This window comes from Macaca nemestrina, chromosome 1, assembly GCF_043159975.1.
Source record: "Macaca nemestrina isolate mMacNem1 chromosome 1, mMacNem.hap1, whole genome shotgun sequence".
Taxonomy (NCBI): Eukaryota; Metazoa; Chordata; class Mammalia; order Primates; family Cercopithecidae; genus Macaca; species Macaca nemestrina.
Genome location: NC_092125.1, coordinates 166,906,762 through 166,934,281, shown reverse-complemented (window position 1 = coordinate 166,934,281; position 27,520 = coordinate 166,906,762). Strand labels below are relative to the sequence as shown.

At 37.0% G+C, this 27,520-nt stretch overlaps 1 protein-coding gene across 33 annotated transcripts in view; it reads left to right on the top strand.

Moving 5' to 3' along the window:
* The window catches only part of LOC105498451 (SH3GL interacting endocytic adaptor 1), a 216,421-nt gene that overhangs the window by 149,648 nt on the left and 39,253 nt on the right, over positions 1-27,520 (top strand). For 11 of the 33 annotated variants that reach the window (XM_071091752.1, XM_071091686.1, XM_071091657.1 and 8 more), the window contains 3 exons: positions 4,518-4,645; positions 5,589-5,715; positions 10,828-10,887. In XM_071091752.1, the coding sequence (XP_070947853.1) occupies positions 4,518-4,645; positions 5,589-5,715; positions 10,828-10,887 (315 nt within the window). Of the gene's footprint in view, positions 1-4,517; positions 4,646-5,588; positions 5,716-9,829; positions 9,896-10,827; positions 10,888-27,520 lie in introns of all 33 variants that reach the window. The other 22 variants (XM_071091756.1, XM_071091696.1, XM_071091736.1 and 19 more) reach the window with 3 other exon arrangements.

Below are 27,520 nucleotides of genomic sequence, written 5' to 3'. Positions count from 1 at the left end.
GGCCACAATGCTGTCCTCAAAGGAAACACCTTTATCAGGAGTAGAGAGGACAGGTGGCTTTGGTAATTCAACTGTGTTTCATCTAACACCTTTCATAAAGCTCTCGAAGATATTTGTCCAATTGAATTTATCACTAATCTAATTAGGAAGAAAGGAACTTTTGTTTTCTTTCTGGAATTTTTGAGAGTTTTGTTGTGATTTTAATGTTTAGCTTCCATACCCGTATTTGAAATTATTTTAAAATGTCACCAGTAAAGACTCTTGATCTTAATAATTGAGCTGGAAAAAGCTTGACTTTACTGGTATTAAAAGATTGGATTTCTAAGTAAAAGATTGAACTGGGTTACTGAAGCGTGTGAATAAATAAAACTCTGCAGCATGATCTCCTTAATTAAGTCCCAGTTTATTTGCTGCTTAATCTTTTATTGATGGAACATTTACAAGCTGGAAGAAATATAAATTTAAGATTGAAACAATAGGGTATGGCCTCATGTTTTAAAGATTAGCAATGCTTCTTACTACCTGCTTTTTATAACATCAGGCCTGATGAAACTAACTTTCTTGCACTTCTCGAAGCATATTTAATTGTATACCATTATGCACTCACTTTTAAAATGTTATCTACAGCAAGGTGACTGTCACTGACCAAGTATAGACAGTACTGATAACCTTGTGAATCAGAAGAGGCACCTGCTGTTGAAAAGCAGTTGGAAGTTAAGAATTTGCTCCAATAACTTCAATTTCCTTATGGCAAAAGTTATAAATACCTATTTTGGCCAGAACAGCACTTTACTGGAATGCAGACGCTGGTTCTTGGCAAAGGCTATCTCTTCTCCCATGGGGGTTGTGTGCCAGAGGCCGGGGGGAAAAGAGTTTTGTTGGCTTGCACCAAGTTTGAGGGCCAGGGAAAGAAAGGAGTAAGTAAAGAAAGAATGTTCAGTGCAACATTTTCCAACTTTGTAAACTAAAGATGTTATATGCAAACACACAAGTCAATAAACAAATTAGTCTGAGCTACCTGGGGTTGAATTAACTGAATATATTTCCTAACCACAAGTATTTTAGAGCAGCAATGTCCAATACAGTAGTGCCTAGCCACATGGGGTTATTTTAATTATAATTATAGTTGCTTAACATTAATACAAAAAGTTCATTCTTTAGATACAGCAGCCACAATTCAAGTGCTCAGTGGCTATATGTGGCTAGCAACTATCTTATTAGACAGTTCTAGAATATTTTCACCATTGCAGAAAGCTCTATTAGTAATGTTTCAGGGCTTTTAATGTGTTAGTCATCAAAAAGGGAAACATAGCATATAATCATTTACATACATATTTAATGGTTTGTTCAAAGAAATGGTATAATTATGGTGTAAGAAACACAACTTGGGAAAGGTTGTTTAGTTCTTCACATATTTCAAAGTGCATATGTTTTAACTCACTTGATTCTCCCAGCAACAGCACGAACTATTAGCCTCATTTTGTGGATTAGGAAACTGAAGCTCAAAAAGGTAACTTAGCTGTAATCACAAAGCTAGTAAGTAGCAGAGCCAGGATACGGCCCCAGATCTGTTGGATTCCACAGACTGTGCCTTGACCATGTCTTCCAGCTACTTCCACTGCTCCAGCCCAACACACACATAAAAAAAGAAATGAAAGTGGAAGCGGTAGATACGTGGTCTTTGGGGGTTGCCAAAGAAATTGATTAAACCAGCTTGAGAACAACGAATGGATTGAGAGCATGTCAATGGTTGCCAACCTTTTTTAACTCACAAAACTCAGTGTTTTGGGGGGTTTTAAAGTTAAACCTTAAACAGTGGTGCTGTCCAAATCATTTTCCAGCATTGTTCTGGAAATAAACACTTTTTAAGGGGGAAATGAAAATGCATTTCAAAATTGAAGAGTGAGGATAGAGATGTGCAAATGATAGCCATCTACACTAATAAAATGTGAAACAGTTGAGTAATTTCACAAAAGTATGTGAAGCCTTAGTTCAATTGTGAAATACCCCTCAGGCCCTGAATATCCTCTGCTAAGCCTCAGGGTTTGGTCAAGCAGGGTTTTAACTGAAATATCCTTGTCCTTCTAGCTGCAAAACAAATCAATTACTTCAATTCAGTACAGAAAAAAGTGATTTCAATGGGGCATCCATAAAGGAAAACAATTAACTTTTCAATGAACAACTTTTTTTTAACTTTTTAGTTGTATTTGTATCAAAAAACACAATCTTAATCATCATCACCAGTATCTACTCCTTTCTATTTGTGTAGCATTTTATATAGTCAACATTTTCATAAGCATTTTCAATTTTATTTGTTACAAATACCTTGTAAGGTAGAAACAATGTCTCTTAAAACAAGGAAGCTGAGGTTTCAGGCCAGCAGGGCCAGAACTCAAATCATCTGGTTCTTCATCCAGTGTTTTTCAGTATTCCACACTGACTTGGTGGTGGCTCCTTAGTACTTTCCCAGGCATCATTGAAAGGAGTTTAAAATTTTTTTTTGTTCTGGAACATGTAGGAAAAGGATAAAGAGTTGGCTTTTTTTTAGAATTATTCAAAAGACTATTTCTTGGAAACAGACCTACAGATAGACATTTTGGGCCTTTCCTATGGCATGGTTTTCACAAAGCTAAATAGAACACCTCCTCCTCCATCACCACCAAAAAAAAAAAAAGTTCTGAGGCTTCACTGTTTAAAGATTTATTGATCTCTATGCTGTTGCTTCTGTCTTCTGAAAATATCCTGGGTGTAAATCTACTAACACAATAATCAAAAGAAAACTTTGTAGTGGGGCCTGTCAAAACATACCTTTTTTTAAAGAGAAGATTAGCCAAAGACTAAAAACATCTATATTGAGAGAGAGATGTGCAAGCCAAGCAAAAATAAGAACAGACTTTATGCAAAATGTGGGACTCTCCACCACAGTCCATCTCAAGCTATAAGAGATTGCATTTAAGGGCGTGAGCTTCGGAGGTACATACACAGTTTTAGCTACATGACCTTAGGCAAGTTACTGAACATCTCTGAGCTTCAGATTCTGCATAGATGCCTAACAGTACCTACCTCCAAAGCTTGTCAGGGGAATAAGGTAATACGTGTAAAGTGCTTAGCATAGACCCTGGCCCAGTAGAGAAAAAAAGTAAGAATACAGGTGGTAGTGGTAGAGGAAGGTGGAGATAGAGAGGGAGAGGGGGAAATAATTAGTAGGTTTCACACTAATGTGATTACACATAGAATAAACAACACAGAGAAACACACTCAGGATTTCAGATTATTTAAACAAAAGGCACAAGGTTTAATCCCCCAGGGACTCTCTTAAAACACAGCAGATTTCTGAAATGATAGGTTTTGCTGCTCAACTTCAAAGCTTTTGAGAGTCTGAGAATTTGGAGACTGAGATGCTGATATAAAAACTCTCCAGAGAGCCCAGTTTTGTGGTGTGTTGTTTGGGAGGTGGTGAGGGGGTGGCAGGTATGGGGGATGAAGTGTGGATATTTTCCCAGGGCAGGATTTCTTAGAATTTTCTTGGGATGATTTGAGACCTGTGTTTCTAACGGAAGTGACAAAAACCTCAGGAGCAGTCGGAACTTTTCTGAACAAGAACGGTTTGAACATTGATTTGACTTTTTAAAGGTTTTTAGTAAAGTTTCCCTGTGTATCTCAGACATACGACTGAAGTTAGGCAGATTCCTGAATCCAGAGACCCCACTGGTGTGCTGACTGATGTGCATGCCAGCCTCTGTGTGTCTTCTGTGTTTCATGCGCTTGTCATTGACAGCCAGAAAAGTAAATCCAAGAGGCTCTTTCAAAAATCATCGTGGGCAAACTCTGCATTGACAGATTCCCAAGCAGCCTCCTTCACAAAATAAAATCCTCTAAATTCAGTGCATTTCTGTTATTAAGATTCTAAATACAAAGTATTCATGCAACATCTAATTTATTTTCTTGTATTTTGTCTTTTGCTTACCATCCAGTGTTTGGGTACATTAATAAAGTTGGCGCTCATAGTTTAACTACAGTCAAAAGCATAATTCTCTTAATCACATTTGAAGAAGAAAAGCCTAAAGTGGAAAAAATCATTCATCTTCCTTCAAGTTCTAACCCCCATTTTCATCTTGGACATAAACAAATTCTAAATACATGCAAAATGCAAGAGAATTTATTATGTGTTTAGTGTGTATATGATGATAATGAAAGGCACCTACCACGCAGCCAAGAGTCTTAAGACCTTACCTTCTGTCACAGAGCAATAAAAGGATTTACCTTTCCCTGGGTGTCACATGACAACAAAAGGCAATGAGCTTCTGCCATCACCCGTAGTGGAACTGAGTAATTTTTTTTCTTTATTAAGAAAAAAAAGAGAAAAAACAAAATGCTACAGTGTTTAGTGTAGTAACTGCCAAGGCAAAAATAAATAAATAAATAAATAAATGTGTCCGGGACTGGCATTGTACTGTGATAACAGCGCTTTGGCCCCCTGTGTTTCCAGCCATTTTTAATACCAGCTTGTTTTTCAGGTGCATCATCCCCTGCTCGACCAGCCACTCCTTTGGTTCCTTGCTGCAGTACCACTCCACCTCCACCCCCTCCCCGGCCTCCATCCCGGCCAAAGCTACCACCAGGCAAGCCTGGAGTTGGAGATGTGGTATGTTCCCTTCTGCTCTGACTTGCTCAGAAACAGTGAGAATGACAAACAGAAGCTCCAAATGCCTTCAGGTCTAAGCGTTTAGAGAACTTGTACAAACAACCTTGACAGGTGGCATCTGAAAGACAGTCACTGTGGTATGAGTGTACATTTCAACCCTCCTCAAATTTCTGCCATCTTTCAAGCCAAGGTCTAAAATGACAGGCATGGTATGCTTGGGCCCTCATCTCTGCTACAGTGGGTTAGATGCAAATGATGATAGTAACATTCAATAGCACTAAATCCTTTAGAAAGAGAGCTGTTTCACAATATTTGTCTGATATTAGAAAACTTCAAGAGAGGGCAAATCCTGGTTTCTGATCCCAGAATGCAGATGACTTATTCATAGTAGGCACACTATGTGAATATACAGTGAAGGAGTGGTGGCTTGGGGAATTTGTTGCAGAAGTTTCTTGCCGTGTGTTTTAAGGCTGAGGAGTAGAAAACATTCTGTGTGAACAATTAAGAGAGACTTGTGGCAGAGGTAGATTTCTTTGGCATTTGCACACAGGAGTCACAAACAAATGATGTCCATAGTATTTGGCTGAGCTAGCACAGTACAGTATTTTTGTATTTTGTTAGCTTTAGATGAGTATGAACTCTCACTCTGTGTTACCTGCTGAGTCCCTGAGGGCATGTGAGTTCGGTGCTGAAACAGACCCACTGACCGTGTCACAGATCCCAGCTTCTCTAAGCTCAGGTTTAGCATATTATGGTTTATCGTTTCTCCAGCTCAATTCCACAAACTCTCGTATAGATATAATTAATTACAGTGTAAAAATGGTGTCGTCTATTCTTTAAAAACCTAAGTTGTCGTATCTGGGGCTGGGAGACATTAACAATATGGAACAAAAATGCTGCAACCTGTGTATCTAACTTTTCATCTCTTTTCTTCTCCTTACAGTCCAGACCTTTTAGCCCTCCCATTCATTCTTCCAGCCCTCCTCCAATAGCACCCTTAGCGCGGGCTGAAAGCACTTCTTCAATATCGTCAACCAATTCCTTGAGCGCAGCCACCACTCCCACAGTTGGTAAAAATTCTCTCCTCTCTTTTAATCCGTTTGTGGTTTTGACTGGCTATTTTTAATTGTCTGAAATCCCCAAGGCCCTGTGTTTCTGGTTGAAATTGTTTTGCTGTGTGTTTTGCTACTATTACCTGACTCTTCTTTTAAAACCACCTTCTCAGCAAAGGAGGCAAAGTGCTTTACCTAAGCAAATAAACAAATACAAGAACATTAACGCCTGTGTTTTGCAGGAATTTTCTTATGCTGTTCCATACAGAGCTATTCAAAAAATAAGGAAGAAATCGCCAAGGAAGGTCTTGTAATTTAGATATTATTTCTTAAATAAAAATGTCTCCTTTGAGGGGAAATGTTTGTTTAAATTCCAACCATGTACCACATCAGAAATCACAAAATTTAGAACCTGTATTTTCTTGAAGCTTTCATTTCTTCATCATTTTTGGGTGTCCTTATGTTGACAAATGGTATAAACATCGGCATTGTGAGACCTGAGCAAACTTTTCGACATTTTTTTTTCTAGTGCTTTTCAGTGATGTGTGGTCAATTTTCCCAGAGAAATAAGTCGTTGGTGGCATTTTCAGGAAATGCCTTTATGCCTCTTTCCTTATGCTGTGATGAAAATGAAGAGTTGAGAATGGCTGTTCAGCTGGATGGTTTTCCAAGGTTTCAATGCTTCATTTTGCCTGGAGCATCATTCCCCTTTCCAAAGCTGGTCTCTCTCTTTTTCCACCTCCCAGCAGGAGACAAGGTCCTGTTGCCTCTCTCATTTTTGCATGGTGTCTCCCACCTAGGGCTTTCCCATTCCATTTTTCCCATGGGATTCCCATTCCCCACTGTCTTCCTTTGTTGTCGGAACTCCCCTCCGGCTCTTCCATAGTGTAAACCACTTGGCCCATCCCACACTGCTTGGGAGAATGGTTAACTAAAGCTAAATAAGTTCCTTCTGCTACTCTTGGAAGAGTAGAATGCACAGTTGCCTATGTGAGAAGTAGCTTGATCAAAGTCTGAAGCCCTTCTGGAGAAAGAACTGCCTATTTTCCCAGAGAAATAAGTTAAGGTGTGCCTCTTAAGTCCCCCAAAGGGAATTTAAACTACATCACATGCTTTATATTTTTAATCAGATCCTCCCAAAAGAACCTTTCAAGTTTGGTGAAAATAGAGCCAGCTACCTAGTTTCATGTGAGTTAGCAACAGACAGATATTTAACATTATTTATGTAGCCAAGTTTGTTCCTGTCTGCAACATCAATTGGGGCAATTTAGGGCTTCCTATCTTTCAATGCCTAGTAACTCATTTCCCTCTGTTTTGTTTGTTTGTTTGTTTCTGTAACTTTTTTTAAAATTCTATCCCCTTAATACTTCTTGATTGCTATAAGCCATTCCCCACACTGTCACTCTTTTTCAAGATGAGTTGTTTCACCTCCTTCATGTGATTTGCCTTGTTGGTCAGAGAGGAAAGTAAGAGTAAACTGTCACTCAGAAACCTGGCCCCAAGTGACCTCAGATAAACCTGTAACATGTTCTTTCAATGCACTGTGATTCATAGAGAAAACAGCACACACAAAGAATTTGAACTGGCCAAGCGCAGTGGCTCATGCCTGTAATCCCAACACTTTGGGAGGCCGAGGAAGGCGAATCACGAGGTCAGGAGTTCGACCAGCCTGGCCAACATAGTGAAACCCCATCTCTACTAAAAATACAAAAATTAGCCGGGTGTGGTGGCGGGCGCCTGTAGTCCCAGCCACTCGGGAGGCTGAGGCAGGAGAATCCCTTGAACTCGGGAGGCGGAGGTTGCAGTGAGCCGAGATCGTGCTACTGCATGCTCTAGCCTAGGTAAGAGCGAGACTCCGTCTCAAAAAAAAAAAAAAAGAGAGAATTTGAACTTTGTGCATATTTGTACAATGTGTTTCTATACTCTCTGCCGCAGAAATCTCAAATCCTGGCCAGAAACTTTGATTCTTAACACATCTAGTATGGGTTCTTTCAAGATGAACCAGAGCGGGTTTAAAAAATATATTTAGCCATGTAAGACAATAGTCACATTGCTTTATTACTAAGGAGCATACTGATTTAATCTGTTTGATTTTGTTGTGTTTATTTGGTGTCCATCTTCCTGCTGAATTCCTCACCCTCCTGCTCTGTCTTTTCACCTGCTGTGGGTCACCTGACAGCCACTTTTCTCTGAAGTAAATATATTGTCAAGACTGACTGTCCCCAGGCTTCCTGTGCACTGCTCTTCCTCTCCGGAGAGGATGCGCTTCGGCTGTTTAACACCAAAGGGCCTAATCACGACTGACTTGGAATGTCAACTTAATGTAGTCAAATGGTGTGAGGGAGGTAGAGAATTTCAGCAGCAAATTCTCTGAGGTTGATAGCTCAACATTTCCCTCCCACCACAATACTTTTTTTTGACATTTCCTATGGTACTTGAGCCAAAATTGGGGCAAATCTAAAGTAATTCAAGAACTAAAGTTTTAAGAGCAAGTCTAAACCTTCTACACAGCAATTCATGTAAGAAAATGCCCCTAAATGACTTTGGATATGAAATGTCTCATGACAGCTGTGATTACACAATAGCAAGTCTGATGCCACAGCTGAAAATAGGACTTTTTGTGTATTGTCACACTCGCATAAGGAAGAGCTCCTATACAACTGCCTTTTACTGAATTGACACCCTCGATTGAAAAATGTACCATTATTTTATATACAACTGAGAAAGGGGAGAAAAACTACTGGTTGAGCTAACATAAAATGCTTTTTTATTACATTAATTATTTCAGACAGGTTAGAATGTGAAAAAGTGCACAGTTTAGAATCAATGAGCCAGGTTTGGTGGTGTGCAGTGGTAATCTGGTGGTAATCCCAACTGAGATGGGAGGATTACTTGACCCCAGGAATTCAGGACAAGCCTGGGCAACACAGCAAGATTCTCACCTCAGTTTTTAAAAATAATAAATAAATAAAAAGAATCAATGAAAAACAGTAAGTTCTTTTGCATTAGTAAAAGCTCACAGGACCTCTACTATATGATTTGGGGGGAAATCCTATTAATATTATGAGGATAGGGAAATTGCTTAAAGTTACTCTAAGAACCAAGCTCCTTGACGTTTCAAGATACAGAGATAACAATAGAGATAATGAGGAATATTATCATTAAATTGTAAATATGGAGTCAAGCTAATAGAATATTTTCCAAGGAACATTATTCTTTGTGGAATATTTTTTCTACCCTCATCCATTTCATTCTCTGCATTTTTCTTTCTTACTGGTCTTTGTACAGATTTTATTCCATTTTCTATTAAAGTTGTAATAGTATGCATAAGACCTGTGACATTGAGTACTTTTTAAAAATCACATAGAGTCAAAATCCCAATTACTTGCACTTGTTAGTTGCTGAGAAGGGAGACCTTAGAAAGAGCTGAATTGGTTACAGTCCAGAGCACCAATTCATGCATGATGTTGTGACCAATTTACAAAGACATTCAGACACAGCTGGATACCATAGACAAAGATAAAATTATGATAATGCTGTTCAAAATTAACAGTCCATAACTATCAAAGGCAGGTGCAAGGCAAATTGAATTTGGATACTGATGAGGCTGAAATGGGATAGTTCATACAGGGACCTTGGATTTATACTGTTGCTTTTTTATGGCCATGTTAAAAGCATCTACTTTCCCCATGGGAGGAAGGTGCATACTGAGTGATCCTATTGAGCTGTCAGTGCTCTATCAGGAGATTCTTGTTGATGGACATATGTCTGACCATTTGAGAATTGTGTTGGAGTGAAATACACTTGCATAAGTCAATTTTTAATGACAGTTCCTTTAGCAACTCCCTGAGAAGATGGGGCGTGACTTCTTCCCTGGAGCTGACTTCAGACAAATTCACAGATGCTAAACCCTGGCTTTTTTTTACATTTTAATTTCCTCTCATAGAATCATCACAAAATAAGCAAAACACTTTTTTATATCATAATCATAATTCCAGTGTTTTCAGTTTTGTTTCCTTTTTCCATTAAAATGATTCCTGTGTTTCAGTCAGTAAAGTGGGCTTCTTGATTTCATTTGGGATTTGTATTTGTGTTTTTGTTTTCCATTCGTTTATGTTTCTTTGGTTCGTAGTGTCAGAAGATGATGTTTTTTATGACAAACTGCCCTCGTTTGAAAGGCGCTGTGAAACGCCTGCAGGTATGGTGCTAGCCAAGTGATCTCTAGAGACCTAGATTCCAAAAATCCAAGTCATTATCCATCTGAATGCTATAAACTTCATGGACATGCCCCTCACCTCATGAGTGTCCAGTGCCTCTCAGATGCACCCTGTATATTTACTGTTCCTCGTGGAACTCATGCCACTGAAATTTTTTAAGTGACTATATTAAAAAACAGCAGGTTGCATGACAGTTTCTCAGTGAAGAGGTTCAAAAAAGGTGAGATGCTATTGCTGTGTGAATTTACAAAGGAAAGAATAATTTAACTGCTCAGAATTACATGTCCGGTCACTGCTTTTTAATTTAAAAATAATAGAGCATCATTAGTAATCTTGTTTTCTCTTTGGTACATAGGTAAAGGGTGTTTTGTGTCTGGATGCCTAAGGTGATTCCAGGGGAGGGGATGGAAGATATGTGACATCTTCCCTGAAATTTATATTGATATGCAATGCTTTGTCATTTAAAACCTAAGCTAATGTTTTCTACAATCCATAACTCTGAGTTTATCTTTTTGGAAACATAGAAGGGGATGGCATTGAAGATGAAATGGATACAGCAATTGCTGGATGACAGTTTGCCCAAATTAGTGCAGTTAAAATATGCTGACGCCCCTGCATGGCCAGGAAGACTTCCGCTCCATGCACACAAGCACCAAGTATCAAGCGACCACCAACACATGCCCATTCCTTTAGGCCTCCATAGCTTTGCTTTTGCTTTCTGTTTCCTGAACTTAAAAAAAAAAAAAAAAAAGCGTAGATTGCCAGCCTTTCCTTTTTCCTGCACGCTAATGGCATGTAGTGCCTCCACCCTTCCCTATAGTGAGATTAATGACCTGCTCTGTAACTCACATTGTGTCCTTCTCTCTCCCTCTCCTTAACCCTTCCCATCCCGCTTCAACTCCTGGCCATACAGAGAATGAACAGCCTTCCCTCGTTTGGTTTGACAGAGGAAAGTTTTATTTGACTTTTGAAGGTAAGTAGTGCATAGCATACCAGATTCTAATTTATACTCCTCCTCATCCTTATTTCCTCATTTGCATTTCCAAGTCCCAGTTCTCTTCAAAAGTTCTGGTCTCGCTTTCCATATGAAAATGCTATGGCTACTTAGAAAATATTCAACACTAAAGGAAATACTACATGAATTTGGTTTGTATATGATCTTCAATTTTTTCACATTAAAAAAGTTCAAGCTAATTTGCAGTTAATATTGGTTATTTAATGAACTAAGGTCAATTGAAAATAAAACAAAACAAAACAAAACACACTTTTTTGGCCAAGGAACTTAACTCTGTCAACCAGGGCTCTTTCCTAACTCTTTTGCAAATGCAGTGCAACAAATATAAAGACATTTTTGGTTGGTATTGGCATTTAACTTGTTTTGGATGATTAATATTTTAGATGCAACATCTATTATTGTAAAATCTAAATATGTAAAAACATTCTTATGACAAGGAATGCTGTATAAGAGATCAGAAAAATTGGGAAAAGAAAAAAAGGAGTATATTAGTAAGTTTGATCTGCATCTCCTGAAATTGCAATTAAGATAACTCCAGTAAAATGGACAACTATTGCTGGACTTGCCATTTTAGAAGATTAAGGAAAATATACATAAATGTAATGTCAAATATCTAACCTCACTGTTTGATCATTTGTTATATTCTGCATTAAGGATAAGCATTCTTCTGTTTTCTATTTAAGTTCTAAATCATCTTAACAGGCCAGTCATTTGATTAAATGGTCCATTTAAACTAATGGTGGGGGAAGAGGTTAAGTAATTTAATTTAATTTATGGGCCATCTTACACATAAAAATTTATCACATAAAATCCTACTTTCTAGGATTTTAAATAGCTACATTTACCCCAGGATCAAAAGTTGGCCAAAACACATTTCACTCTAGAATTGAATCTAAATATTGAACTTGTTTTTGTGTTTCATGGCAACAAAATAGAATTTTTGTAACTTGAGTGTGTGTTTTAATGCAATTTTAAAAACCAGAATGGCTGATATACATAAATAGTTTGTATAGTTGTGGCTTTTTTCTCTCGACAATGAATTTTGCTTGCAAGATAGTCATAGAGATGGAAGTTCTTAGGTAGAACTTATCCAGAAAAAGCTTGGGTAGTATTAGGAAAGATGGTCTGATTTCAAATTTCACAGACATCCTGATTTCTTGAACTGGCCTCGGCAGAAGACAGGTGAATAAGCAGTCTTCAGGAGAGGATGTATCTTCTGCACATGAAGTCAAAGCCTTCATTGCCTTGGGCCATTAATTTTGTGATAACCAAGATGCAAAGTCCGCAACTTGTGACCTCCTAAATTTTCTCTTTGAATTAAACGAAATTAATAAGTGCCCGGGTATATATATATATATATATTTTTTTTTTTTTTTTTTTTTACTAATCGGCATGTTGCCAAAGAAGAAACTCCAGTTGCATAGGTTGGTAATCTTGAGGTAAAGCAATACCTGTATACTTAAAGGCACTTTGGTTCCATCTGGTCACATCAGATGATGTAGTTTACCTTCTTTTAACTAGGAAATTAAGCAAGGCACTTTGCCAACCCTCAAATAATTGTCTGGAGCTCAACAACAACAACAACGACAACAACAACAAAAAACTCTGACAGTTTTTTGTTGTTTGTTTTGGCTAGTGTATGTGTCAGCTTATTGTTTATGCTTTATTGTGGATCTATTTTGAGAGACAGAGAGAGATCCTTTTTGAAGAAACCAATCTAAAGACATTTTTGGTTGTCTGTTTGTTTTAAAAATACATATTATCAATCAAATATAAATATTTAATAAATGTATAGAATAACATATCACATTTTATGAAAATATATTTGTCAGTAGATTTCTGGGTATTTAAACTTGGTAACATTGCCATTTTAATTAGTGAGATCCAAATTCCTTAAGCATCTCAACTTGGGCCAAGAGAAGTCATGCGAGAAGAGTTTTAATAGAAATTAATTGAAATCTCTAGTACTGTATTATCTTAATCTTGGACTTTGTTCAAGTTTAAGTATAAAGGAGGCTACTTGAAAGGATATGTGAATAGCTGTATCAAGAATGTCGGTGTCACTGTTTCTTTCGCTAAAAAATGTTTATGCAGGTAAAAGTATATTCAAATGCACATCAAGGGAAGCCTTAGAAGAAGCTAAAAATGATGCCTTGCTATCTCTGAGCAAAAAAGGCTATATTTTTTACATGGAGATTTGTTTTCATCATGTACAGTCATTAGACTTGGGTATTTTTAGCTAGTAAAACCTAGAAGAATTTTTTTTAATTTTTCTGCTGTGATGATAAAATGACATAGAAATGGTGACAATTTAATTTACCTTGAAAATAGGGCCCCCGCCTAAATTTTTATACTGCAGAAACATTTTCCTTCAACATGCTTTATTGAATAGGATTTCTAACATATTCTTTTAGGGCACTCTGGTTTTACCTGCATTTGTTATTATTAATATTAATTATCATTATCTTCAATTCTTCATTCAGGGAATGTAGAAGAAGAAAGATTCCCACATCAAAATAGTCATCAGTTCCAAATAGCTTTTCAACTATTATTTATTGACTTCTAAATAGTATTTTTATAGTGTTCAAAACCCTATTCTGTCTTATTCATCATTTTATTCTTACAATGCTTTAGATATCATTATCACTTAGTCAATATTTGAGCTACTGATCAACCAATCAACTAAGTGGCCTGTGACTTTATTTGAGGATAACATGAGGTGCTTCGCACTTCCAAATTTAAGTTAATAATAGAGATAGAAAAGTGTTAGTGGTTCTAATTCACAAGTCCTAGTGCTTTTCTGAATGTTTTACTTTTAGAAACAGCTTCACTGAAATATGAATTTATAATAAGAATTATATTTATTTTAAGTTGGGAAACTCAGTAAAGATTGCAAATGGTGATTTTTTTTTTTTTTTTTTTTTTTTTTTTTTTTTTTTGAGACGGAGTCTCCCTCTGTCACCCAGGCTGGAGTGCAGAGGCGCGATCTCGGCTCACTGCAAGCTCCGCCTCCCAGGTTCAGGCCATTCTCCTGCCTCAGCCTCCCGGGGCTCCGCCTCCCAGGTTCAGGCCATTCTCCTGCCTCAGCCTCCCCGGGACTACAGGAGCCCGCCACCACGCCCGGCTAATTTTTTGTATTTTTCGTAGAGACTGGGTTTCACCGTGTTAGCCAGGACTGTCTCGATCTCCTGCCCTCATGATCCAACCGCCTCGTCTTCCCAAAGTACTGGGATTAGAGGTGTGAGCCACCGCGCCCGGCCCAAATGGTGATGACTTTTTAAATTCATCAAAGACTGTATCCTATTGAAGCTATCAAGTATTCTGAGGTGGGAGGGCAAGATATTTTCATGACAAATATTAAATAGAAGATAGGACTGCTAGATATTTGAACAATTCCCTAGAGTGTTTGAACATCTAGGTGTTTCCAGAAATGTGCTGCACTTTTCCTTGGTTAGATTTTTAAACTACAAAATCATCTCATATGTGGTGATAGAAAACAAACAAACAAAAAGTCTGCTGCCTTAAGTTCTTAAGTGGCCTCGTGTGGGAATATCAGCTCTATCGTCTGCTCATGTAGCCTCTTAGACATCTCACACACTCTCATCTCCAGACTGCTCTGTGCTGCTGTTTACTGGTCTTTTCCCCATCATTCCCACCAGGAATATCACATGTCTAGCAGTATCCTTCTCTACATTTCAGTCTCTCAGATGAACTTGTCCACCTGTTTCCTGACAAAATCCTGACTCTTAGGAGCCATCACTTCCGTAGAACTCTCCATGGAGACCTCTCTTCAGTCTTCGGTGGATTGTTCATCATGGGACTAGCAGGCAGAGTTTGGATTCTCTTAGCTCCCTATTGCTACTTCCAAAGCCTTCCTGATTGTGAGAGCAGCCATCTGATAATTCTACCCTCTTCCACTCCTTATTGCTGTTAACAGTTGACGGCAGAGCAGTCCTCTGCATTTACGTTAGAGGTGTTGGCAGCTTGCGTGTCATCCCCTGTGCCACCTCACTTCCCAGCATCATCCTGTGACATAGAGTGTATGTGTGTGACCTGTCTCACACGCTGGCTCCAGGGCCTCTTGATTTTTGCTCCAACAAGCTTTCTCTCCACTTTATTCAGTACTCCACACCTCTGGCCACACCCTGGAAATCATTCCCCTGGCAAGTCTCATTTCAGCTGTTTCATAATTAAGAATTTGTCACCCTTTTTGTACACCAGGGACTTTAGGAAGCAATATTCTTTCATTCAACAAATATTAAGTGACTGCCTACTGTATACTAGCACTGTCCTGGGCACTCCCCACTAGTGAACAAAACAGAAAAAATCCCTGTCCCCGCAGAGGTTATGTTCTACTGTGGAAAGTTAAAAATAAAAAGATAAATAAGTAAAATATATATAATATGAATATGATAATGAGTTCTATAGGAAAAATAAACTAGGAAAGGAGAATAGAGTATAGTGAGGGTTGCAGTTTTAAATTGGGGGATTTGAGGTTGAAAAATGAAAAATAAAATAAAAATAATAATGAATATGAGTAGTTAACATCTGAGAATTTACCATGTGTAAAGCAGTCTCCATCTATTATCTTATTTCACCTGCACAACTCACTGATGCAGAAACTGAGATTCAGGTAATGTAAGTAACTTTCACAGGGTCACACAGTCAAAAGAGACAGAGTGGCAGGGTACAGTGGCTCACTCCTGTAATTCCAGCACTTTGGGAGACCGAGGCGAGTGGATCACCTGAGGTCAGGAGTTCAAGACCAGCACAGCCAACATGGTGAAACCCCACCTGTACTAAAAGTATGAAAATTAGCTGGACGTGGTAGCATGTGCCTATAATCCCAGCTACTTGGGAGGCTGAGGCAGGAGAGTTGTTTGAACCCAGGAGGCGGAAGTTGCAGTGAGCCAAGATCATGTCACTGCACTCCAGCCTGGGCAACAGAGTGAAACTCCATCTCAAAAAAAAAAAAAGGAGACTAATGATTCAAACTCTGGCCACCTATCCAGAGGCCACTCTGCTCCATCACCTCACCCTACTGTACCTACATAATCTCATTCAGTCCTTACCACAAAGGTTTTGCCCTAATCTAGCCTTCTAGCTCTCTAATTTCCTGATACTACATCTAATTTTTCCCTTTTATTTTTAGTTGACAGCTAATAATTTTCCTATTTATAGGATACCAAGTAATATTTCAATACATGTGTATTATGTATAATAATCAAATCAGGGTAATTAGCATATCCATCATCTCAAATATTTCTCATTTTTTGGGTTGTGAACATTCAAAATCCTCTTTTTGGAAATATACAGTAAATTATTGTTTTCAATATTTACCATACAGTGCTATAGAATACTAACATTTAGTCCTCTTACCTAGTTGTAATTTTGTACCTATTAACCAGCCTTTGACCCCACTGAGACCTCTGTCCTCATGTTCTTCCTGTTCTCAGTCCACTAACCCAGGTGGAGACACTCAAGTTCTTTTCATTATCCAGATGAGACCTGAGAGAGGAAAAATACGTTTCTGAAAGGACCTTAATCATTTACATAATAGGAGCTACATTTTTTCTCTTTGGAGTTATATTATCTCTGTGAAAAAAATAAACGCTTGGGCATTTTAAATGTCTGACCATCTTAAGCAGGTTATTAAATACCCCTGCTTAGTAATTGGCAAGTCACAATTATAGCCATAGAGCATTCGACGTTTCTTACCCTGACGTAGCAATAAAGCAAGAAATGAACAGGTCAAATTTCTCACATGCAGTCACAAGAATACTAATTCATTCATCTGAGAGTCACTAAAGAAAGGAAAATTGGAAGATATGACCAATTTTCTGGGAAGCAATGGCTATGCCAAATTCACATTATTCTCAAGTGGGACATAGTACTTTCCCCACTGAAGGCCCCTTTCAATCTATAACAGGAAAATGTTTAAGTACCCACTCTGCAAATCACAGCATTAAGTACGACCAGGTTGGGGAAACAATACAGAAACATTAAAAGCAGTTTTACAAGACTGTCTTCATTAGAAATATTAGAACCACGCTCCCTAGCTATTCTGAGTTTTTATATGTGGACTGTATTGTATATCTAAAATGAAAAATTCATTCTATTAAAATAACTGAAGGTCACAGAGAGTTTTTTTAATAGCCTAAACCTGTTAAGAAGATTAAAGTTGAGCTGAACCTGCAAAATGTTCTATCAGGCAGTTCTGCCAGGGTTTCAGTAGTATACTTTACCTCTTCGTAATAAATTAGTTGCTTGGTTCTGAAAATTTTGACATTGACCAGCATGCTGATTATACTTGGTGTCCTGCTCTTTGAGGCAGTTGTCCTGTCTTATTCATGGTTAGTGTAGGACTGTCATGCTAGTGACAGAACAGAAAGCCAGCAAAGTGTCCCCTGTTTCTGGCCTGAGGCCTAGGCCAAAATGGAAGGAATAGGCTTCTAGGGAGGACATAAATGTACAGAATTCATGTGAGAATTCTACTGATGGGAAAGCTGGAGAGCAGGTGTTACCTTCTGTTCCAAGCGTGTCACCATGCAAGGAGGACCTAGTTGGTGAAAATATCATTTTGCTTGGATTCAGCATATCTGGGGTGCTGCTGTTTTTGCCAGTAATGCTGATGCAATGTATCGCTGATGAGCGCTTAACATGGGCTACATTCTGAGCTAGTTACTCCACATCCACAAGCTCATGTCACTCACACAACAGTCCTAGGAAGTGGGTACTATTGTTAATCACATTTTACAGATGAGTAAACAGAAGCTCTGAGCACTTAGGTAACTTCTCTGAGATTACACAGCTAGTTGGTGGTTAAATCCGTTAAAGGGGAGTTACAGATAACACAGCTAGTCAGTGGTTAAATACGTTAAATGGGAGTTACTATTATGTCACAAAACTGATGTTCCTAACCACTATGCTACTCAGGTCTTGGTTGTGTCACTCAATAACCATGCGATCTTGATATTTAATGTCTCTGAGTCTCTGTTCTATCATCTTTAAAATGGAAAGCATAATACCCACCTCTCAGGATAATTAGGAAAATCAGATAAGATACATTGTTTTTGTTTAATAAAGTACTATACATAGGAAAGGTTTTAAATTATCCATGCCTTGAAGTTGCATCAAATTAAATAAGAATTAAAGGAAGACACCAAGAAGGTATTGCATCCAAGATGCATTTGTTTCTCATTTCTGGTCTCTTCCTGGTCTCTAAAGTGATCTCATGGGTGTCTGAGGGTGACTATGCTTAGAAGCTTCTTGTGTGTCTATCAGACTCACTGATAATGTAGTTTCTTCCTCTTATGGCCATAATGGTCCAAAAAACAGTTGTTTCTGAATATGTCTCTCATGCAAAAGAAAACACAATCCAATAGGTTTAAAATAGATAAACATTGGGCAGCATTTGCTTTGCTCAAGATTGAAGCCTTTCACTCCCCATAGAGGAACGGAACCCTGCATGTCAGCTGCACTTCCCTGGGTGCAAAAGTAGATTCTAGAACAGGACTTCTTATCTGACTGGAGTAATCAAATGGGGAACTAACAACAATAGCAGAAAGTCCTGAGCCCCCCAAAAAGAAGGGTTGCTATGTGTGGACAATTTTAAAACCTGAAGTGTAAGTTAAATAGCTCCCCAGAGCAGGAAAATGAGTAACAGAATAGAAAAGTTAAAGAATATTCACTCGTTTATTTCTGCATTCAGTGCTTCACAACCAGTCCATGAGCTCTTCTTAGCTACAAGCCCTTGTGCTGGAATTATGGAAGTGAAATAATACAACTTCTGCCTTCCAGTAGTTCACAAGAAACAGAAGAACAGAAGAAATAGAAGAGTTTGGCACTTCCTATATAAAGCATCCTGTAGCAAAGGCAATGGTAGAATTGCAAAAATGTTCTAGTAGTTAGGGTGATGGAAGAAATGGGAGCAACATTATACCTGCATAGACTCTACTTTGAAGCACTATAACATGTTGCTATGTTAGAGTCTAATAGAAAATCTTATGAGATATGTAAATGTTAACCTAAGCTATGTTTGGTATTATCCTAGTATTAGAAATAATTAACACATATCCATTTGCTCTCAGTACACATATACATACATATGCACACACACACATGCACACACACATAGAGATAATAGAGAAAAGGATATGGAATATATATATCATATATGATATGATATGGAATATATGTGTCATATATGATATGATATGTATCACATATATTCTATACCATATGTATGATATATTGATATATTGACATATTGATATAGTATACATATATAGTATGTCAGCTATATCACATTTTACATATGATATGTATCATATATAATATATGACTAATCTACAGTATGATATATATGTTTTCATATATGATGTATATCACATGTTTTCATATATGATATATATCATGTTTTCATATATGATATATATGAAATATGGAATATACATGGTATATTGCATATCATAGATATTTCATATCACATATATAAAGAGAAAAAGAACTCTGTGTGTGTGTATGTGTGTGTATGTGTGTTTATGCATGAGTTCTGGAATAAGCCTTCTAAATCTTAGTTACAACCTCAGCACAATGTGTGACTTTAGGCAGGTTACTTAACCTCTCTAAGACTTAGTTTCCTCCTCTGAAAATTGGAGTAATAATGGCACCTCTTTCATAGGGTTGTGGTCAAGATTAAAATTAAACACTGAGAACAGTGCATGCAAAGCACTCAGATATAAGCAACTGTTGTCCAACTTCATGCATCCTTTGCTTGTAACATGGCTGTGTTTTACTTAGTTCTTGGCTGCTTTGGAGAAGTTTCAGTTGTGGCATTCTTGTCTTCTTCTACATGAAAATATGACAATTTGATTCTGCTGTGAGTTGCTACGTGGTCTCCCTTCCTTGTCAGCAGAGATGATAAGCAGTGTTTTCTGTGCGGTATGGAGCAAGACAATGATTTGGAAGCATCACGCCACTGCGTTGCTGTACACCCTTTGCCTCCACTAGAGCCCATTATTAAAGCTGACTTGTTGAGACTAATGTTCTGCATGGCAGTGTCCTCCTGGGGGTTCTGTGTTAACACTGATGGGAGATGTGGCAGAAAATCTTTTACCCTCTCTTTTATTAAAGGATTTGTAAATCATAGCACTTCTGCAGACTTGACAAATGATTTCAAACTTCCTGAGAAAAGAATGGAGAAGCTGAGAATTCCAGGGGGAAACTGCTTCATCTTTGGATGGTTCTGAGCCTTCAACATGCAATTGCTGGCTGATGACCTCAATAGAGTTTGTTCCTATTATGTCTTTTAAGAAGAGCTGTCCACAGACTTCGGCTGCCTACCCCATTTCAGAATACTCTTTTTATGAACCTCTGACATAAATGAATGAAGAAAGTATACTAGTGATTCAAAGAGATTTTACTAAGACTCAGAAGAAGCTCCCATTTATAAGCCTTTTTAAGTGTCTGGTGTGGATATATTTGATCAGCACCACATATACTCCAAACAAATTTTAGACAGTTACTTGTATAAGGTTTTTGCAAACTATAAAGTACTATTCAAAAGTAATCATTTCCTAAGATAATAATTAGTATTAAGGTATATTTGATACGTGCTAGGCATGTGCTAAGAATTTCATATTAATCGTTTCGTTTATTACATCAAAGATTGACTGGGAGACATTAACATAAGGCATTAACATAAGTCACTGTCCTTAAGATTTTAACCTGTTTATGTCTTCAACTATTTTGCACTGTGTGTGTAATCATTTCTGCCACATCATGGACTGTCAGCAGACAAAAAATGTCGTGGACTTTGTCTTCTCTTCTGCTGACTCTGCTGTACCCAGTCACCAGGACCCAAGTGAATATGGCCTTGGGGCTTCTTTTCTTGCTGACGCACATTCACACAGGCAGTGTGTGCTATTTACAACTGTGTTTCTTAGTCTTCTATTCAGTGTAATAACAGCATGACTTCCCCTAAGATCTGATTCAGAGAATTGAAATATGCCCTGAGAAAACATGAAAGGTTTTTCTGGAGAAGTGTCCCAAGGGTAATATTAATTGTTCAAGGATGTTTCGGAAAAGTTGCAATCATCACTGTGGCAAATGAATCTAGGAAGAGGAAGTATGAGTTATTTAATGTCAGTTACTCCTTTCCTTAGATTTTTGCCTTTTTTGGACTTTACACACAGCCCATTTACTATGAAACTAGCAGCTCAAATAGCAGGCTTTCAGGCAGTCAAACTGTGGCAGACTGCATTCTTCCTGCTTCTCCAATCATATTTATCAGTCTCATTGGGGGAATAACTTTCAGTAGTGCTCAAAATTACCAGCATCCAATTTGTAACTGCAAGGACCCATTCAAGAAATAAAAGAGAGTTCTCATAAGTGGGAGTTGAACAATCAGAACACATGGACACAGGGAGGGAAACAACACACACCGGGGCCTGTCAGGGGTTGGGAGGCAAGGAGAGGGACAGCATTAGGACAAATACCTAATGCACGTGGGACTTAAAAACTGGATGACGGGTTGATGAGTGCAGCAAACCACCATGGCACATGTATACCTATGTAACAAACCTACACATTCTGCACATGTATCCCGGAACTTAAAGTAAAATTTAAAAAATAAATAAAAAACAAAATTTTTCTGAATTCCAGTTATATTAAAACAAAAACAAAACAAAACAAGAGAACTTCTTCATTACTTTGGATCACCAATGTATTTCTTCTTTTTAATGAATTATTGTTTTCAGTATAATCTGAAACTTTTTTTGTTATAATTTGCTTCTTACTATCAAACCATTTATTTTAATTTGGTTACTCATCTTCATTACCTTTATCTCACATTTTAATCAAATATTTTTAATTTTGTATATATTTTATATTATGCATAAGATATAAACTATATATTATATAATATATAAAATATTATAAATATTTATACTATAAATATATATACTATAAAATATATAATATAAAATATTTATACATAATATATATTTATATGTATCATATAATTTATATAGAGAGATATTTATATATAATATATATTATAAATAAATATTTTAATAAATATAATAAATATCTATAATATTTGATATTTTAATCTAAATATTGTCTTTTCTTTTTGATAAATAAATGTAAAGATGACAAAAGAAAAAAGAAATAAAGAAGAAATGTAGAAATCTCAATAATATTTAAAATTCCAAAGTCATAATCAATATATACTTACATTTTTTCCTCAATATCAAAGTAACACACATTATAGAAAACTTGGAAAAATAGAAAGGTATTTTTAAAAAGATCTATAATCAAATAACTGTAGATGACTGCTTTTATCATTTTGATGTTTTTCAGTTCTAAGATTTTGCATGTGAATGTGAGTCTGCGTGTGTGCGTGTGTAGTTTATATTATCACACAGTGTATAATTATGCATCATTTTATTTTAACATATGCTAGTATTCCACTTGACACTTCAAAGAATTTAGAAATAGCTCACAGTTGGCTTTATTGTGATCATGACATTAATTTAAGCATATTATTACTTTTAAAAATTCAAACATGGGAAAGTATAAATAAAAGAGTAAATATCACCCCAAAATCACACTATCTAGAGAGTAGTAGAAATAACATTTTTGATGTTTTGGTGAAAATTTTTGATGAAACCCTCTCTGCATGTATCTGCACACACACACACTGACACACATACACACACAAATATGTGTGCTGCATTTACTTGATCCCAAGAAGCCATTCATTGGGATATGCTCCATTGTTTTCACAAGTTTTTGGGTGCAAAATAAACTTTTTCAAGTGTAGAAAAGCATTTTATTTCCTGAACAATAATAATAGACAAATGCAAGCCACTATCTTCAGTATAACCATCAGAAACTGAGCCTAAATCTATTTCATATTCAGAATCTGCAGACACATCTGAATCACTTCTGGCCATCAGCAGTTACAGTTAATATCATAGTGGCGTGATGACTTTTCTATACCATATGTTTATAACTTTGACCTCTTTATACTCTTTGCATTGATGGTTTAATTTTGTGACACATCAAAAATTCCAGAATTTTATCTGTATTAGCTTTCCAGAATTTACTTATAAATTGTTGCAAAGTAAACAATTTCCTTGAAAGTCAACAAGAAATTTTTGACAGATACAGTTTTAGCATCTGAGTGTCCCTTTAAGATGCATATCAGTCATAACCTACTCGTTTCATCTGTCAAAATCCTGTAGCTTAGATTCCAAAGAATGTGGCAGTTTCTCCCACCAGCAGTTGCACAGTCTGGTAGACGACTGTTAATTTTCCAAGAGAGTTGATGAGTTGTCCAGGGGCGTTCACATCTTTGGCCCTTTTAAGCCTGAGATTAGTGCTTCTCAAACTTTTTTTTCATTATCCCTCTTTCCTTGCCCAGAGAGCCTCTATTAGACCTTGTTTTTCCCTAATTGCTCCCCAAGTCGAATTCTAATATCACAGATGTACTGTACATCTGGTCATGTGCTATATGTATATTTGTGTGCTTTATATATTTAACAAGTAAGATTTCTTTCACCTTCCCCAAAGAACCAATTTTTACTCCCTTTGGGGTGATACTTCCGCTTTGAGAAGGCATGCTATGCCTGCAGCTACATCTCGGATCACAACTTCCTAGGATGTAGGGGTGAACATCTTTAACACAGGGTAGGGTTTAATAATACAATGGAAGTTAGACCTGGTTTTCAGTCCCACCTCCCCTACTTACTGTAGAGCAAATTACCTTGAGCAAGTTATGTAACTTCACTAAGGTTTAATTTAAAAGAGTGTATCTCAAAGAGATGTTTTGAGATTAGAAGACATGAGGCATGTAATGTGTTCAGCACAGTGGCCATTGTATACAAGTGCTTTACGTAAATTAGCTTTTGATATATTTATTCGTATTCTTCATAGTACCACGCTATAGCTGGCTGTTTCCGATGCTTGATCAAACTCTCACTGCTGTCTATGTGAAAGTGTTTAAAATTTGGCTGTATGAGCCTTCATACTAAGACAAAGGAAATCCTGTTTTTAGACTACCTGAGGAAATCAATTTGAACAAGTGTACATTCACTTTTCTTTCATTTTTATTATGGCTTTGTCTTCTGCCTTATGTTCATATTTAATAGTAGTTTTTTTGTTGAATACACTTGTTCTGACTTCAATAATAAAAAGAAAGTATAATTTTCTCATTTTCTGAGTCAAACATTTTAGGAAGTTAATTCAAGTGGGCATTAATTTTGGATGACAGTTTAGGTGCTCTAGGCAAAGACCCAGGTTGAAGACAAATTCTCTACCAAACATGGAGAAAAATGTCAATTGATTGTATGTTTCTGGACTGAGCAGAATTTGAAAAGTGAAAAAATATATATGCACATGAAATATATATATAACCAGGGCAAGTGAGCAGAGATTTATGAGGAGGAAGACTGGAAATAACTCTAATCCTATTTACATACTCAGAAATCCCGTGCTCTTAATTCTACTCTATGAGAACTGACTTTCTTATTTATTTATTTATTTATTTATTTATTTATTTATTTAGGGCATCCAAGCATGTTTATTAATCATTCGAATTTCTTTTTTATTTTAACTGTTATACTTTAAGTTCTGGGATACATGAGCACAGCATGCATGTTTGTTACACAGGTACACATGTGCCATGGTGTTTTGCTGCACCCATCAACCCGTCATCTACATTAGGTATTTCTCCTAATGTTATCCCTCCCCAACCTCCCGCCCCCAACAGGCCCCAATGTGTGTTGTTCCCCTGCCTGCGTCCATGTGTTCTCGTTGGAGAACTGACTTTCTTAAGTACACTTTCCTCATTTTCATGAAGGAGAATATGCAGCATTCTGAAAAGTATGTAGCAAGGATAACTCACCCAGTGCCACCGTGGGTGAGGACGAGGCCTATGGGGCTCTTATATGGAAAAGTGTGGAGTCAAGTGAATCTAGATTTGAATTCTGACTCCACCATTTACTGGCTGCAAAAACATGGGTAAATGCTTCTCTCCTCTCGGACTCAGTTTCTTGATCTGTAATACGTAGTAATGCCTATCTGGACACCTGGTTGTAGTCATAATTAAATGATGCACTGTGTGTAAAGCATAAAAGACAGTATCTAGCTCATAGCAAGTACTCGATAATATTGTTCCTCCCCTTTTGAGGTTTGCCCTTTTTCCTTTGTATTCTCACTCAGCAGGTCAATTGATGCTACTCGGGACAGGAGAAGCCAAGGCAGCACTTACAGAAGCTTCTTGACTTTTTTAAGCTTCAGTTTGTCAGCTGTAAAATGGGGATAACAATACATCTTTCTTAAAAGTGTGAGGATTTAATAAGGAAATGCGTGTGGAACATTTAGCACAATCCCCAGAATTCAGAAAGTATATGTTCTTTTAGTTCTCATGGTAGCATTATTATCAATTAGATTAGGTGATGGTATAAGAGTATCAAAACACTCAAGAAAATATTATATAGAGATAGATATTTATATGCAGCATGTACACACACAATTTACACACATATAATATATATTTTATATATCATATATTTTATATAATATTTTATATAATCTAAGCCAACTACAATCATAATATTCCAAGATTTAGAGAAAAGGGAAAAAAATTAAAAAATTGTATGTGATAACTTTATTTTGACTTCTTTTCTCCCAAATCTATCCTAAACATTTTTGAAAAGTTTTTGCTATGATAAACAAGTAACTTCACTTCAGCTAAGATTTACAATGTCACAGGAGCATACTTACCTTTTCAAGTTAAGCTCTCATGATACAGTTCTTTCTACTGAACTATATAGAAAGAATTTCTACTTTTCTTTTTATGCTTTCCTCATTTACTAAATGCATCTGGTGCTGAGGAGAGCCTAAAACAGTATGTTACATGTCATGACTGTGAGGCAAATTCTTCTTCACTGCTAATGATAATGGCTGCCAAGTTATTGAGTTTTTACTGTGTGCCAGGTACTGTAATTTACACAAACTAATGAAACTCTTTGTCCCAGTGTTCACTCTTGGTTACCTTGCAGTTACTGGATTCTGAAGACAAGCAAAGACCACAGCAACATGAAACTATTTACTTAGTCCTCATTCTAATACACTTTTTCCCAAATTAACACTGGTGTCCATCCCCACCCATTACATGAATGCAGAACCCAATAAGTTTTCCCGTAGACATCTGATCATATAAACAATGGATATACCACGCAAATACAGTGCATATTTATTGCAAGTGAAATTGCCAGTCTTAGAAAGGATATAGGATTCCATGAAGTCTATGAAACTGGTGATGTAAAGCTTTTCATCACACCCAAAGTCATTGTCAGTTTAGAATTTAACAGAAATTAAAACTATTAATTACTAAAAGAGAGGGAAAAGCATAAGCTTACATCCGAGCCACTTCAAAACAAAGACGAGAAACTGAGAGACCCTTAGAATAATGTATAAAACTCTCAATTAATTCTGCAATAATGCTCTATTGATGATCATGAATCAAAGCCAAACCTAAATCTTGGGTGATGTGTAAAGCTGTAATACAATTTTATCAGAAAAATATACCCTTCCCAAAAATATCAACACAAATTATTTTTATTCATTCTAAGAACTCAATTATTAATGTAGCTTAAACTTTGTTAATAAAAGATCGTTTCACAAGTTTAATTTATGACAGGTTAGAATCTCAATCAAACCTGTCTGTCATTATGTACTATGAAATTTTAGTATCCATTTTAAGTACCTTAATTGTTAAATGACTTCTCTGTTATTGACTATCCTCAAATAACAAGAACATAGAACATCCTGTATCATCATATTTAATCCTCCGAATGTCTGCAAAAGGTACTCTCTTCATTTTACAATATGATGAAGCTGAAACTCAGAGAGGTCAGGTAATTTTTCAGGGTCACAGAGTAAGGGTAAAACCCAGATTCAGAATTAATCCAATCTCTTTCCAACATTCTTTCTCTTTGTCCCTGCATTATATATAACATATTCTATAAATTATTATACAGTTGGGTCTCATTTATCTTTTTCCTAATTCTAACTAATACCATCAGCTTTTAAAGAAAAAAACTAGTCTAATTTTCACTCTTTGCTACTTCATATATCTTCTGGAGCATTGTCTCTCTTCTATGCACTCTGAGGCTTTCTGATGTCTCCATCTGTTGGTTATATCCCTGTATTGTCATCCCTGGGCATAAGGGTCATTTGCCCCCTGCCTGCAGCAGATCTGGTAGGGTGGGCGGTTGTTTGGCCTGATAGCCTGCAAAATGGGGACAGTCAGTAAACAAATCAGACCACTCTCTCCTGCTGTCCATGCTTCAGATTGTGTTTTCGGGGTGACTGTTTCCAACCTCAGATGAACAGAAGGTAAAATATGCAGCTGTCTTGGCATCTGGCATTAGTGGTGCAGATCCTTCCTGCATTTGGATAAGATTGGAAGCACTGGTATTATTGTCCCAATTTAACAGAGGTGAAGCTAGAATCATTGACCATCTCAGGTCAAATATTGAAGAAGCACAGTCAAGACTGAAGCCCACACCCTCTGACG